This window comes from Heteronotia binoei, chromosome 4 (genome assembly GCF_032191835.1).
Source record: "Heteronotia binoei isolate CCM8104 ecotype False Entrance Well chromosome 4, APGP_CSIRO_Hbin_v1, whole genome shotgun sequence".
NCBI classification, from domain to species: Eukaryota; Metazoa; Chordata; class Lepidosauria; order Squamata; family Gekkonidae; genus Heteronotia; species Heteronotia binoei.
The window spans coordinates 137,981,663-137,996,788 of NC_083226.1; the positions used below are offsets into that span (position 1 = coordinate 137,981,663).

Below are 15,126 nucleotides of genomic sequence, written 5' to 3' on the forward strand. Positions count from 1 at the left end.
TGGAGATCCCTTCCAACTCTATGATTCTATATTTTTAAACAATATGTTCATTTTAAAAAGCATCCTGTTAAACAGAGCTTTTGTCTGAAACATTGAAGAGTTTTTAACAGATTTATGTCTGAGACTTTGTGGCTGATTCCACCTCTTATACCATCCAGAATAAGAATTCCAAAGATGACTGCAGGCTCAAAAAGTTTGGGAATCCCTGATCTAGAGGACTAATTGTTCCATTTGAAATCTGTATCAGAACACCAGTCCTTCTACAGTTCCTATAAATGTCTTGAGCAATTACTATAATCCTCTCTCACATCAGAGAACAGGGTGTACCTCAGATGAAAGAGGACTTCATCTCCATCAATATCGTCATCTGAAATAAAACATCTTATTTCTATAGCCTCATTCTGTGGATACCAGGAGATGGGATTGAGGTTGATCAAGGGAATAAGTCTATCATTGACTGAAGTAGTAGACTTTTCCTTAGCATTAAGTACATCCTGTAGAGATTTTGTTCTATATTTAACCTTGACCTCTTATTTTCGCCAGTGGTTCAGATTGGCTACTCTAAGTGTCCAGAATGCCTGAAATTTTTTTAAAGCTACATCAATTATTATTACTATTATTAGCTTTAATTTATATCCCGCCCTCTCCGCAAGCGGACTCATTCTGAATTGTGATCTACATATAATGTATACCTTAGGTTGGTAACGGTAAACCAAGTCCAAGCATGCCTGTGTAGTTAAGAACCTAATCCAACATACCTGCGGGACCGCCTTTCCTCATATACGCCCCAGAGGTTGTTGCAATCAGCTATGCAACACCTCCTGACCACCCCTGGCCCAAAGGCCATCCAACTTGCCTCAACCAGGACCCTGCCTGATGGAATCAGCTCCCTATGGAGATCCAGGCCCTACCTGAGCTACTGCCATTTTGTAGGGCCTGCAAAACTGAGCTATTCCACCAGGCTTATGGCTGAGGAAGTGGGCTCCCTATTCCAGCTATTATTCCATCAGTTGGCCTCCCTTGTGGTGACACTGTGTCTCACCACAGTGCTATCCTGCTATTACTACCATCATTTAATCTGGGCCTATAATTGCTTACCTTGTATAATGTGCCCTTCCCGCCTGTGGTGGGTGCACTTTATTTATTGTTTTATTGTTTCTACTTACTTAATTTTAATGTATTGTTTTAACTCTTAACTGTAGGTTTTTATTGTTGCTACTGTATGTTGTGATCCGCCCTGAGCCCGTTTATGGGAAAGGGCGGAATATAAGCCCACTAAATAAATGAATAAGTCAAGGAAGCCATAAAATGCAAAAGGGCTTCCTTTAAAAGTGGAAAGGTTGTCCAAATGAGGTGTACAAAAAGCAGCACAAATTCTGGTGGTGGTGGGGGGGGGGGAAGCAAGCTAACAAGGGAGCGAGCAAAAAATAATATCAGAAGCAGATTGCTAAAAACACTAAGAAAAACAATAAGCAAACGAAATGATTAAGGAAGGAAGATAGCTGGCAGAGAAAGTGAATTCTTTGAGTCTGTTTTCACTCAGAAAACATGCTGCATGTAGCCATGCCAGAGACACTGTTTTTGGCATGGATGCCTGAAGAACTGGGTCAAATTGAGTTAATGAGAGATGAAGTTCCAGAACTACTAGGCAAACTGAAAATTACTAAGTTTTCTGGTCCTGTCAGCATACACCCAAGGGTTCTTAAGAAATCTGAAGATGAAATGGTGAACTATTAGCCATTATATATAACTCGTTGATAAATCAGCCACCATGGCAGAGGACTGGAAAGTAGCAGATGTCACACCAATTTCTGAAAAGAGATTGAGGAGAGATCCAGGAAATTTCAGGCATAATACTTTCCCCACAAGTACAGCTTTAGAGTTTGGCCTGGGGTAACAATGAGTGTCAGGAAGAAACACAGCAGGGACTTGGGGGTAAGGTTAAGGAGAAGACTACAGGAGGGGAGGGCTGTGGCTTCCCCCACTGACCTGTGCAGAGTACTGTTCCACAGCTGCATTCCACCACTCCGTCTTTGGTCAGAATGGTGCTATAGAGAGGCCATTCAAGGTCCTCTTCATTGAGGCTGCTGCTGAGGTGCCCACTACAGAGGTGCCTGCAGGTGCTGGCACTGGGCAGGGGTCTGCTGTTCTGGAAGCCCCTCCTCCAGCTGTTGTTGCTGACAGGAAGAGGAGCAGCCTGAGCTGTCTTTTAGAGTGAGCTTTGGGGACAAAAGTATTCCAGCTCTGGAGCTCATCCCAGGAACCCAGAGGCATTTGGAGGTGCAAGAAGAGAGGTTGGATGCTCTTGCTCTGGTTCCTTGAAAGTCCAGTAGGTCTTCTCAGGAGCAACAGGAGAGGAGGCTGGAGGCACAAGAAGGAAGAGATGGAGGTGCACACCAACGTACTGCCATCTCAACCCTTCCTCTCAGACATCTCATCCTGTCCCCCCAAGACACTCTCACTCTCTGAGGTTTACCCTGGGGAAATAGTGTATAAGGTTTTCTGGATTTGCTCTTGTCTTTGGGAGAAAACAAAACATTACTGGGCTTCTGTTTATTGGGCCAGCCTTGGTTCAAGTGAGCTACAAAAGTGCAAGCCCACCCTGCACTTTTGAGTATTCTGGGGCTTTTACGGCCACTGCTTCTTTGTTTAAAAAAAAAACAACAACAAAAAACCTGGATTCTCTGATGTGAGACTGGTTAGTTCTGTTGGGTTTTCACCGCTGCAACATTTGTGGTGTTGCATGGACACTACTGCACTGTATCTGCTGTCCCTGCAAACTCCCTCCCCCTCATTCAGATTCTGTGCTTGACATCAGTGCTGTTGAGCTAGTATTTTTCACAATGGCACTGGGCTGTGCTGCTGGGCACTAGTAGGTTGGCACTGGGGTATGCTGCTGAGTGGGCACTATTGCACTGGTTCTGCTGTCCTTGCAACCCCCTTCCCCCTCACTCAGATTGTGATTCTGTGCTTGACATGAGACACAATAGCACTGGCTTCTGCTCCCAGGCGCTAGTAAGTTGGAACTGGGTTCTGCTGCTAAGTTGGAACTGCACTGGTTCTGCTGTCCTTGCAGAAATACACCCCCCAGCCCATTTCTACTTGAGAGGTTCATAGGTTTGATCTTAGTCCTGTTGGGTTTTGGCACTGTCACAATGGCACGGATTCTATTGGGCACATTGCAGTGGTTCTGCTGCTGGCACTGCAACAATCCCTCCTCTTCACTTTCTACTGCACAGACTCTCTGGGACATTCCCCTGGGCTTGTACTGACTTGCTAGTTTCTCCCCTCCCCGCCCCCACACACTGGATTCAGAGGAGGATACTTTTTGAGTGCCCACAGAATTGGATCCCTAGTCTCATTTTTTTGAAATATGGGGGTGCTTTTGAGGAGAGGCTCCTCCAGCCTCTGCCTCAAAACTGCACTCCCTCCCCGATCACTGAATATACTCCAGGATACATTTGCCATTGACTTTAATGGTCCACATATGGTATAATGGACTCCCCAAAAATTCTGGATTTTTGAATATTTATCAAATCTGAATACCATATCATACTGAGATTCAGGGATATCAGTAAATATCAATATTTTCTGAGTCCAATATACCTGAATCTAAGAAAACAACCATTTTTTTCCTTGCACACCCCTAATTAGGAGTTATCAAAAAGGCCTGTCTTTGGAAAGGAGGAGCCAGCTTTCAATAGTGAGGACTGACTCACGACCAGGACCACTGGAGAAGCATCATTTCTACCCTTGCATGTGTGTGTGTGTGTGTGTATGTGTATATATATATGCTTCTCCAGTGGTCCTGGTCGTAAGTCAGTCCTCACTATTGAAAGCTGGCTCCTCCTTTCCAAGGACAGGCCTTTTTGATGACTCCTAATTAGGGGTGTGCAAGGAAAAAAAATGGTTGTTTTCTTAGATTCAGGTATATTGGATGTATGTACATATATATGTGTGTGTGTATATATATATATATATATATATATATATATATATATAGGCAGAAATCTGGTAATCATCTAATGATTCTAATCCATTGTTTGTGATAATCTGACATTTCTGCCTCATACTGTGAGCATTTTTATAAAGATTTTTGAGCTGTGATGGCAAAGGAAAAGAAATGCAAAGTTTCATGTCTTTCCTATAAGGAATGTCTTCAGAAATCTCATTAGCAGTCTTATACTTGTAATGTGAGCTGAATCCTGATGCACCTTCTCTTCATGGAAGCAAAAAAAGAACTGAGAGATGAGTCATGTCCCTCTCCACTTCATGTAACCCAAAGATAAGAAAACACTTTGGAGTGGAGGTGGAGCATGTCTCACACTCCAGTAAACTCTAGAATTTTGTCATCGGCTTGCAAATCCATAGTTCTCATGTGCAACAGCACATAAAACCATAAGAGGAAACACTATAATCCTCACTCTTACAGCTTTCATTTGTATCTACATAGGTGTGAGTCATATTTACAGTGGATGGGAACTGAAAGCAGTACACCTCACATGACTACTTCTAATTAACATTTATTGCAATGGGCACTAATCACCTTTCATAGTTCTCTCTCTTCCAAACAATTCTAGATTTATGTCCCATTGTCTCTTCATTTGCCTTACATTACCTCAATATAATGCAGACATTATTTCCTTCTTCTAAGTTCTACATCACCATTCATGACAAAAAAGCTTATACGTAAATACATTTGCACAGATAGCAATAATTTGCAAATTATGTTAGTACAGATGTACAAGTGATAGAAAACCAAGAGCCTAAGAATGAATCTGCAAGGATGCTAACAGTACAGCTTAAAAAGCCATGGAACTTTTTGCTATCCAGTTGCATTTAGAACCATGACTAACCAAATATTAATCCCCAAGAATGATGGCAATCTAAATCCATGTTCTATTGATAGTTCAACAGTACAATACTAAATCAGCATTTATTTGAATTATTACTTTATAGATCCCAATGTTTTTATCCATTCAAATTCTATTACTTTATAGATCCCAATGTTTTTATCCATTCAAATTCAGTGATGGAGGTTTCTATAATTCGTTGCAATTTACAACACACATTTTATATATAACTAAAATTGGGACATACAATGTATTCCACATTGGTTGACTGATATCTGTAAACACTTTCTCTTTCCACAAGTAAAAAGTAACAGCATATTAATTTTCCTTAGCTTCCAATAAAAGTTTTCCAAATGATTTCCAAATAAAAAATAAAGGATTTAGACCACCAGGATACATTATGTGAACAATCATGCTTATGCCATTTAAATGTATAATGAAGAAGCTTACATATATAAAAATAAAGGATATACCTTGGAAGGAAGAGAAGTAGTTGCTGATTTTCTTAACTCAGACTCGCTCTCGGAGTCTGTTGGTGAGCTGGAGTTTGATGAACTTTCCTCATCTGAGCTAGATTCTGAGTTTGAAGAACTCAGTACTTTTTTAGATTTCATTCCTTCTGTGCCCTCAGAATCACTAAACATAAAATAAACATTCACTATTAAACTCCACCTGAAAGTGTTTGATCTACAGCAGAAACAGCAAATTCCTTCAACATTCTTTATTAACAATATTTTCAAAAACTAGCATCCTTGAGGATTTCTTTATAATTCACAAGGCAGTGATAATATAGCAAGTTCATATGGGTTCCCCTTCCCTCCTCTCTTGTGCACCCTTTCTCTCTTACAAAATCGTGACTTACAGCAACCATAGTTTGCTGGGAGGTCCAAAGCAGGGGAAACTGGGTGTGTGTGATGCATAGCATACAACCACATAGCACATTTGATGATCTGTCCAGAATGTCTGAGCCAGAAAAACAGGTTGCTTACCTGTAACTTATGATCTTCGAGTGGTCATCTGTGCAGTCACACACATGGGTCTTGCCTTTGGCAACGGATCCTAACCTCAGAGACTCCAAAAGCTCACTTGAGCGTTCTTTTTGGCACGCTTTCCAGCTTGCCTTGGGGAGTAGGCATTGACTGCGCATGCCTGGAGCAAGCAAAAGGCGCCCCTCCCACTCAGTTTCTTCCAGCCGCTACTGACATCCATACAGCAAAAAGCAAAGAGCCAGCAGAGGGGAAGGCTGGGTGTGTGTGTGTGACTGCACAGATGACCACTTGAAGATCATAAGTTACAGGTAAGCAACCTGTTTATCTTCATTGTGGTCTCTGTGCAGTCCCACACATGGGTGATTTACAAGCTAAACACAGGAGGTGGGTGCTGGCAATTGGTAAGCAAACATAATAGTTAGTTCACATATGGGCACTCACCTTGCACTACACTGCACTCACGTGGATAAGTATTGGTGAAAGATTGAGTGGAGGACTGCCTGGCCGAAGGAGACATCACGTCTAGCACAAATGTCCAGGACGTAATGAGCGATGAATGTGGACGGAAAGGACCAGGTCACAGCGGCACAAATGTCTTCCAAGGATACTCCTTGCAGAAATGCCGAAGAAGTTGAGACGGCTCTAGTAGAATGAGCTCTGAGTCCGACAGGTAATGGCTGTTTAGCAGTCTCATAACACAACCAAATCGCACTAGACACCCATTTGGAAAGTCTTTGGGTGGATATCTTGGAGCCTTTATGGGGCTTGCCATAGGCTACAAATAAATTAGTGTGCTTTCTGAAAGGTTGTGTATGTGCAAGATAGAAGGATAAGGCTCTCTTCATGTCGAGAGTATGCAGTATCCTTTGACCGGAGTCCTTGGATTCTGGGAAGAAGGCTGGTAAGGAAGTAGCCCTTGAAAGGTGGAAAGGGAAGACAACCTTCGGGAGAAAGGCAGGGTCCATCCGAAGAACCACCTTGGAACTATGGAAGATGGTATAAGGTGGATCAGAGCGGAAGGCGCACAGATCACTCGCTCATTTACCTGAGGTAAGGGCAACCAATAGGGCAGTCTTCCAAGAAAGTAAACGTAAGTCAATAAACGCTAAGGGCTCAAAGGGAGTTTTAACAAGCTGGGCTAGGACTAGAGATAAACTCCAAGCTGGAACGATGGGTTTAACTGGGGGATGCAGACGCAGACGTCCCTTGAGGAAAGCCTTAGATAAACGGTGGGAAAAAACTGTCTGACCATCAACAGGAACATGCAACGATGAGTTGGGAGACAAATGAACCTTTAATGAAGAGTAACTAAGTCCCGAAGCCTGCAGGGACAAAAGGTACTGAGCCTGCTTCGGCGGGGAGGGCGGGATATAAATATTAAAAATAAATTAATAAATACTGTAGCATAGAGGAGATAGGAGAGCTGTCTGGATTAATGTCATGAGATTGTACATAAGTGGAGAAGCGCTTCCATTTGAGAAGATAGGAACGTCTAGTGGAAGGTTTCCTAGCGTTGAGGATAACATGTTGCACTTCCAGGGGCAGTATTATGGCCGAATCCTCCACGCTGTGAGGCGCAGAATCTTTGGATTGTGGTGCCAGACTTGACCTTGATGCTCAGTGAGGAGGTCGGGTGCCATAGGGAGGTGACGATAGGAATGGTGGGATAGCTGAAGACGCTTCGTGAACCACGGTTGTCTCAGCCACCACGGAGTGATTAGAATACAGTCTGTCTGATCTCGGATGATCTTGAGGATCGAGCGTGTGATGAGTGGAAATGGAGGGAACAGGTAATGGAGACCTCCCGTCCAAGCGTGAAGAAATGCATCGTTGCTCCCCCTCACATAGAAGCGACGACATTTGGTGTTGAGTCATGTGGCAAAGACATCTACACTGGGGCTCCTGAAGCAACAGAAGATGTGAAGATGTGCAGGATCGAGTGACCATTCATAGTCGTCCAGTTGAAACCAGCTGAGAGAGTCTGCTAGAGTGTTCTCCACTCCAGGTAGATGGATTGCGGTGATGTAAATGTTGTGCTTGATGCACCATTTCCATAGGGCAATGGAGAGATGGCAAAGTCGAAGAGATCTCGTTCCCCCTTGACTGTTTATATAGAAGACGGTTGCCATGTTGTCTGATGTGATTTGAACATGGCGACCCGTTAGAGAAGGAAGAAAGGATTGAAGGAACCTGTGGACCGCTATTAGTTCCAAGCAGTTGATGTGGAATTTTCTCTCTGCAGAAGACCACAGACCCCTGACAGTCTTGTCATCCAAGTGGGCTCCCCAACCCCACTTTGAGGCATCTGTGGTGACATTTGCAGTAGGAGAAGGCGGGGTGAAGGGCATTCTCTGAAGAAAATTGGGCTGAAGGGTCCACCAGTGAAGAGAGAGGAGGACCTCCTTGGGTGCAATGAGAATCGTGGTTTGGGGCTGCCTGTGAGGATGGGAAGGCGTGGACAAACAAAAGTTGCAGAGGCCTCATCTGAAGCCTGGCGAATTTGATGACGGAAGTAGTTGCTGCCATGTATCCCAGAAGATGTTGAAACACGAAAGCAGGTGGAGTTGGAGATTGAAAAACAGCAGTAGCAGTCGCAATGAGTTTTAGACTGCATGGAAAAGGAAGGAAAACTATATGAAGGTACGTGCAGAAGTGGACACCTATGAACTGTAAGTCCTGGATAGGGGTGAATTGTGACTTGGCAAGGTTCACACACAGACCTAAGGATGCTAGAAGCGACAGTGTGACTTGAATGTCCCGTTCGAGCTGTTGAGGTGACTGAGCAGTCAGGAGCCAGTCGTCCAGGTACGGGAAAGATGGTGATATCTCAAAGACGAAGAGCTGCAGCCACCACTGCCATACACATTATGAAAATGCGAGGGGCCGTGGACAGTCCAAATGGGAAGTCCTGATATTGGAAGTGATGGTGACCCATGGCGAATCTCAGATATTTCCGGTGTTGAGGCCTTATCGATAGGTGGAAGTAGGCATTCTGAAGATCCAGAGATGCCATCCAGGTGTTCTGTGGGATTAATGGCAGGATTGACTGAACGGAGATAATTCTGAATTTTTTTGTAAATAATCTGTTCGTTGAGTTTCCTGAGATCTAGAATTGGACGTCTGCCTTCATCTCGTTTTGGGACTAGAAAGTATTTGGAGTAGAACCCTGTTTTTCAAAGGTGGAGGGGAATGGGTTCTATAGTCCCTTTGCAAAGGAGATCTAGGATTTCTTCGTGCAGAAATGGGGACGGCGGAGTTAAAATAAAACGGTGATGGGGAGGGAGCGAAATGAACTCTATGGAGTAGCCTATTCGAATTAAAGTAAGTACCTAGGTGTTTGTGGTGATCTGCCAAGTTCTGAGGAATGGGGAAAGCCTTGTGTGGCCTGGAGAGAGCAGGAGGGGAAAGTCAAAGAGACTGTTTGGAGGGTGGCGTAGTCTTCTTGCTTGGCAATGGGCATGACTTTTGCTGGTAGGGGTGGTAGGGCTGCTTGGCTTGGGGTCCCCTCTGACGCCAATATTCTAATTGCTTAGGGGAACGCTGACGTTTCAAATAAGGCTGTTTCCAGGGTCGGGAGCGGTTGAAAGTTTGAGACTACTGTAGCTGGGTGATACCTAGGCATTTAGCATGCTTACAACCAACATCTACGGATGTAAGGACCTCGTCTGTGGATGCGTGGAACAACCCCTGACCATCAAACAGTAGATCCTCAATCTTTTGTTTGATGTCAGTCTGGAAGTTGGTTGAGCGAAGCCATGCATGGCGCCGAAGCGCTACTGATGATGCAAAGACCCTGGAGGAACAGGACATTGCATGCCAAACAGTATTGATCTGTTGTTTACTGACTCTGGAGAGTTCTGAGACCAACTGATGAGCCAGCTTTTGAGAAGCGTCCAGTAAAGCTGGAATTAGGGGTGTGAACTGATTGGCAAGGTTGAAAACATAAGCCAAAAGGTAAGCCAAATAATTGTTAATCTTAGAGTTGGTGGTAGCCAGGCCATAGATCTTCCATGCTAGGGTGTCGAGTTTACGCCCTTCCCAGTTGGGTGGAGCAGGGTGTTGTGAGGGTTTCGCCTTTGAAGCCGAGTGAACAATAATAGAATTGGGAGCAGGGTGGGAGGAGAGAAACTTCTAATCTGGGGCATGGACTCGATAAAGAGAGTCAAACCTCCTAGGAGTAGGTGCGATGGAGGCTGGCTTGTCCCTCGAGATGTACAGGGAGCATTGGCTGTAAATATCCAGCAGGCAGGTCGGATTGCACTAAGTCATGCACCACATCAGTAACCACCGGGGTGTCAGAGGGTAAAGTGACATTGAGAGCCTCCGCCATGGTGGAAATTAAGTTGAGATAGGCCTTAGAGCCATCGGATGGAGAAAGGTGGTCAGGGCAAGGCGTGTCGGAGCCAGGGGAGGCTGGTGGATCGGAGCCGGAGGACCTAGAACTCACCGATTTGGAGTCATCTGGAGGTAGCAGAGGCTGGTTCAAAGTTAAAGACGATGTCCCTTTCTTGGGGTCTGTTGGATGAATTACAGGAGCTGAAGACATAGTTACTACTGGTGAGCAAGGGGCTTGGATCAGAGCCGAGAAAGTCGTCGTGATTGGTGAACGAGGAGCTTGGATCAGAGACCTAAGAGCCGGAGCTGAGATGGAGGTCGAGGCCAAGGCTTGGAGTCAAGGAACATAAGCAGGTGAAGTATGTCGACTCCGAGAGTGCCTGTACTCAGCGTAATCACAGTATCAAGAGTGCTGACGTCTCTCATGTGAGGGAGATCTAGAGAAGAACCTGTAAGTCCTTCGGTACTGAGGTGAAGGTGATCTCGAGGCCAAGGAGTAGTCATAGCGGTAGTCATGGCGGAGATCCGCGGGGATGGGTGAGCGAGAGCGGTGATGAGAAAATTCCCTGTCGAGAGGTGCCCTGTAGTCCTGAGTCGAGAATTGAGTCGACGATAAAGCTGGGTTGATACCTGGCTGGATGACTCACAAAGTTCTCTATACAGGGGAGAAACCTCAACATCTTGATATGTGCTCGGTTCCCTATACAGGGGAGAATCTCTGATGTCCAGGAACGCGTTTGGATCCAAAAGATGCCTGGGGTCCGGTTCCAGGATATCCAAAGGCAGAGAGCCGCGGAGAGATGGAGATCTGGATGGGATCGGAATCACATCTGCGGATCGAGTGAGTTAGGGCATCTCAGTGATGACGTCAGTGGGTGCCGTGAGTTCTGCAGGCAAAAGTGTCGGGATCATGCACTGCGTCGAAGTTGAAGCCATCGAAGTGGAAGTCGAAGTGGAGGCCATCGAAGCCAAAGGTGCCGATTTAGTAGAAGGCTTGCTGGTTTTGGCTGTAGATTCCCGATGTTTCTTGGGCGCCGAAGCAGATGGTTCCAAGTGACGGCTCGACTTCTTAGACTTGTGAGTGGACTCGGAGTGACGGGAAGCAGATTTGTCAGACTTATGCTTTCTTAGCGATGCTACAGTGGCCGACGCAGCCGAATCTCCCTCTCGAGGTGGGGGCGGTGGCGAATCGCTGGAAGTGGGTATAGCCCAGAGAGACTTTTCAAGTAGAAAGCTCTGAAGTCTGGTGGCCCTGTTCTTTCACGCCTGCTTGCTGAAACTAGCACAGTGGGTGCAAGAGTCGACTCTGTGGGCTTCCCCAAGGCAAAAAAGACAGTGGGAATGACCGTCAGTGGATGGAATTTTAGCTCCGCATCTGCGGAACTTTTAAAAGGTAGTTTTCCCTTGCGACCTCTTGCCCAGATTGCCCGAAGGTACGGGCTAGGGTGTCATCAGTATGCTGATGACACCCAGCTCTATCTATTGATGGATGGCCAGCCGACCTGCGTCCCGGAAAATCTAGACCGGGCACTATATGCCGTGGCTGAATGGCTCAGACTGAGCGGGCTGAAGCTTAATCCTGCGAAGACAGAGGTCCTTTGCTTGGGTCGCCGTGGTCCGGAAGGGGGAATCCCCCTACCAGCCTTTGACGGTGCGCCGCTGATAGCAGCGGACAGGGTCAGGAGCTTGGGGGTGCTGTTGGAGCCTTCCCTAAAGATGGAGGCTCAGATAGCAGCCGCTGCCAAGTCCGCGTTTTTTCATCTTAGGCGGGCAAGGCAGCTGGCCCCCTTTTTGGAGCGTGACGACCTAGCAACAGTGATCCACGCTACGGTCACCTCGAGGTTAGACTACTGTAATGCCCTCTACATGGGGCTGCCCCTGTCCCGAACTCGGAAATTGCAGCTGGTGCAGAATGCCGCGGCCCGGCTGTTATTAGGTCTCCCAAAGCGGGAACACATTCAGCCGGGTCTTCGGACCCTGCACTGGCTTCCAGTAATATACCGAGTCCGGTACAAGGTGCTGGTTATCACCTTTAAAGCCCTATATGGCTTGGGACCTGTCTACCTGAAGGACCGTCTTTCCCCGCACGTTCCCCAGAGAGTACTGAGGTCGGGAACACAAAATCTCCTTACTATCCCTGGGCCGAAGGAAGCCCGGTTGAAGTCCACCAGAGAAAGGGCTTTCTCTGTTATGGCCCCTACATGGTGGAATCAGCTGCCGGAAGAGGTGAGGGCCCTGCGGGACCTTGTTCAGTTCCGCAGGGCCTGTAAGACGACCCTCTTCCGGCTAGCCTATACTTAGCTTGAGAATCTTACTGTAACTTGCTGGATTCCTTTTATATATAGCTGAAATATTTATGTGTACTAATAACTAGGGTTTTATCTGTTTTATCTGTTTTATCTGTTTTAAATATGGATCCCTTTATATGTGTAATTTTGATGGATCTACTATTGGAAGCCGCCCTGAGCCACTTGTGGGAAGGGCGGGGTATAAATCTTAAATAAATAAATAAATAAATAAAATATGCTCCGGACGGGGGGGGGGGAGGAGAAACAAATGAAAAGAAAAGTGCAGAATAAGGCTTTTTAAAAAAAAAACAGATAGGGATGAAATTATTAAAGAAAGAAATACAATACAGAAGGAGAAATACGATACCACAGGAACACAAAGAAATGAAGAGAAGTACGAGCTAAGGAGGAAACGCAGCGAGATAGGTGTTGTTCGAGCAGCAGTAAGGAAGAAACTGAGTGGGAGGGGCGCTTTCCGCTCACCCCAGGCATGCGCAGTTGATGCCTGCTCCCCAGGGCGAGCCAGAAAGCGCGCCAAAAATAACACCCAAGCGAGCTTTTGGAGTCTCCAAGGTTAGGATCCATTGCCGAAGGCAAGACCCATGTGTGGGACTGCAAAGAGACTACGATGAAGATCCATTGGTTATGCTCAACCTCAGGGGTGTTGAACCCATTTGTTATGAGGGCCGGATCTGAAATAAATAAGACCATGTTGGGCCAGGCCATGTCAGATTGGGTCAGGCCACGTGTGTACCTATTTATGATTAGGTAGCAGAGATATAAATTTTACAAAGGACACAGACACACAGACACACACATATATAACTTAAAATATGTTTAAAATGTTAGCACTCATTGGTCTAAAATATGCTTTCTTTGTATTTCTCCCATGAGATCCAGGGAAGTGGATCAAAGGAAGCTCTGGCTCTTTCCTTCCTTCCCCAGGGGACTGGGGGGGGGGAGCCTCAGCCAATGGAAAGAAGAGAGGCTTGGCTCAATAGCTCTGCTGTGCAACTGAGAGAGCCTGGCAAAGCAAGCTCTTCCTTCCCCCAAGGAAGGAGACACAGCCAATGGAGAAAACAGAGGTTTTGCTCTGTAGCACCTGTGCTATTGGACAAGATGGCGACGGCGGTAAAAGCCTAGGTGCTAGGGCTCCCACCAGCTAACAACTATAGCTACAGAACAACAGGCTATTAATAGCAAACTAAACATCGTGCATCAACTGGAGACTTAACTTATAAGACGACAAGGGCGGCGGCGACCCTTGGTTCCCGCTGAAAGAGGAATACTGCTGCCGACTGGGCCGACACTGAGGTGGAAGCAGGGCGCAGCCACGGGCTGGCGTGCGGGAGGAGCCTAACCAATGCCGGAGAGATGAGTGCGGTACAGGCCAGTGCAGTGAGAACACGAGCAGCGAGTAGATTGTGTGGTGCAGCCAGTGGCTGGGGAACCTTTTGGGGTGTTGTGAGTGGACGGAGTGGTGGACTGGTCCCGGGGCGTTGGCCTTGGTGGGCATCCCAATCTTCGTCCCTCGCCCCCCCTCATCTTCCCACCCTGCGGACGCCAACTAAGCGCGGCTGGGCTGGCAGCTGGGAACTTTCCCAACTGGGAAGCCCTGTACGGGGCTCAGACGTCGGGAGGCCCAGAGTGTGTGCAAGAGCCACGGAACAGGTGGAGGTGGAGTCGACGGGGCTATAACCCTTCCTAGCCGAAGCTACAGGGACTCAGCCAAACAGCTGGGAAGGAACGGGGGAGGCTTTACCCCCCTCCCCGAGCCACTTAAGCAGTGAGTATCAACAGGTCCTGAGGAATTCATACCCACATTAACTGCATTCGCACTTTAGAACGCTTGTAAGCACTGGCACTTTAAGAACAGCACCTTAAGAACAATATTTATTATCTACCTCCCTAATTTAGTACCCTGGACTTCCATTCTGCTGGATAGAAGATCTTACAGACCACTAATTGGAATTATTACTTAATTTAATTAGAGACTATTTAATTGATTAGTAATTGGATTTATTATTATGTATTTATATATTTAAATACATATCTATTTATTTATTTATATTAGCACATTAAATTGGGAGATAGGAATGGGGGGGGTTATTAATATGCTAAGAAAGAAAGTAGCTAATTCTGACTAATCAATTAGAGGGAGAACTAGGGTGGGTTTTTTATATTAATTAAATTTGATCCAATTATAGTGAGTCAGATAACCAGGGGACTGAAATGGAGGGTGGGCTGGGAATCTAAGCCGTAAGTTAAGACAATCCAGCTGGGTAGGTGAGGCCATCCTATTATTAATAAGATCATACCGGGCATAGGTGTGGATGCTTGGCCAGGGGATTCCAGTGCTCCTGGGGAGGGGAAGGTATGACGGTGGGAATAGACAGAAGTGTAAGGGAAGGAGGTGGAGACAAAACAGTGCTCGGCCCCCTTCCAGTCTACTTCCCATCCCAACGGTGACAGGTAGTGGGGCCAAGAGGAATTGCACATTTCCATCATTGATGTTATGCAATGCCAGGTCTGTAAATAATAAGACCTCGATCCTCAGGGAATTCCTGCTTCGGCAGGACATGGACCTGGCTTGCGTGACTGAGACCTGGGTGCGAGAGGGGGAGACGGTGGCTCTCTCCCAGATGACCCCCCCCCCCGGGT

General features: G+C 46.3%; 1 protein-coding gene across 1 annotated transcript in view; it reads right to left on the reverse strand.

Annotated features, from left to right (window-relative positions):
* AP3B1 (adaptor related protein complex 3 subunit beta 1) overlaps nucleotides 1-15,126 on the reverse strand; it is a 364,644-nt gene that overhangs the window by 155,137 nt on the left and 194,381 nt on the right. Inside the window, exon 20 of the mRNA XM_060235861.1 lies at nucleotides 5,327-5,489. Within this exon, the coding sequence (XP_060091844.1) occupies nucleotides 5,327-5,489 (163 nt within the window). The remainder of the gene's footprint in view (nucleotides 1-5,326; nucleotides 5,490-15,126) is intronic.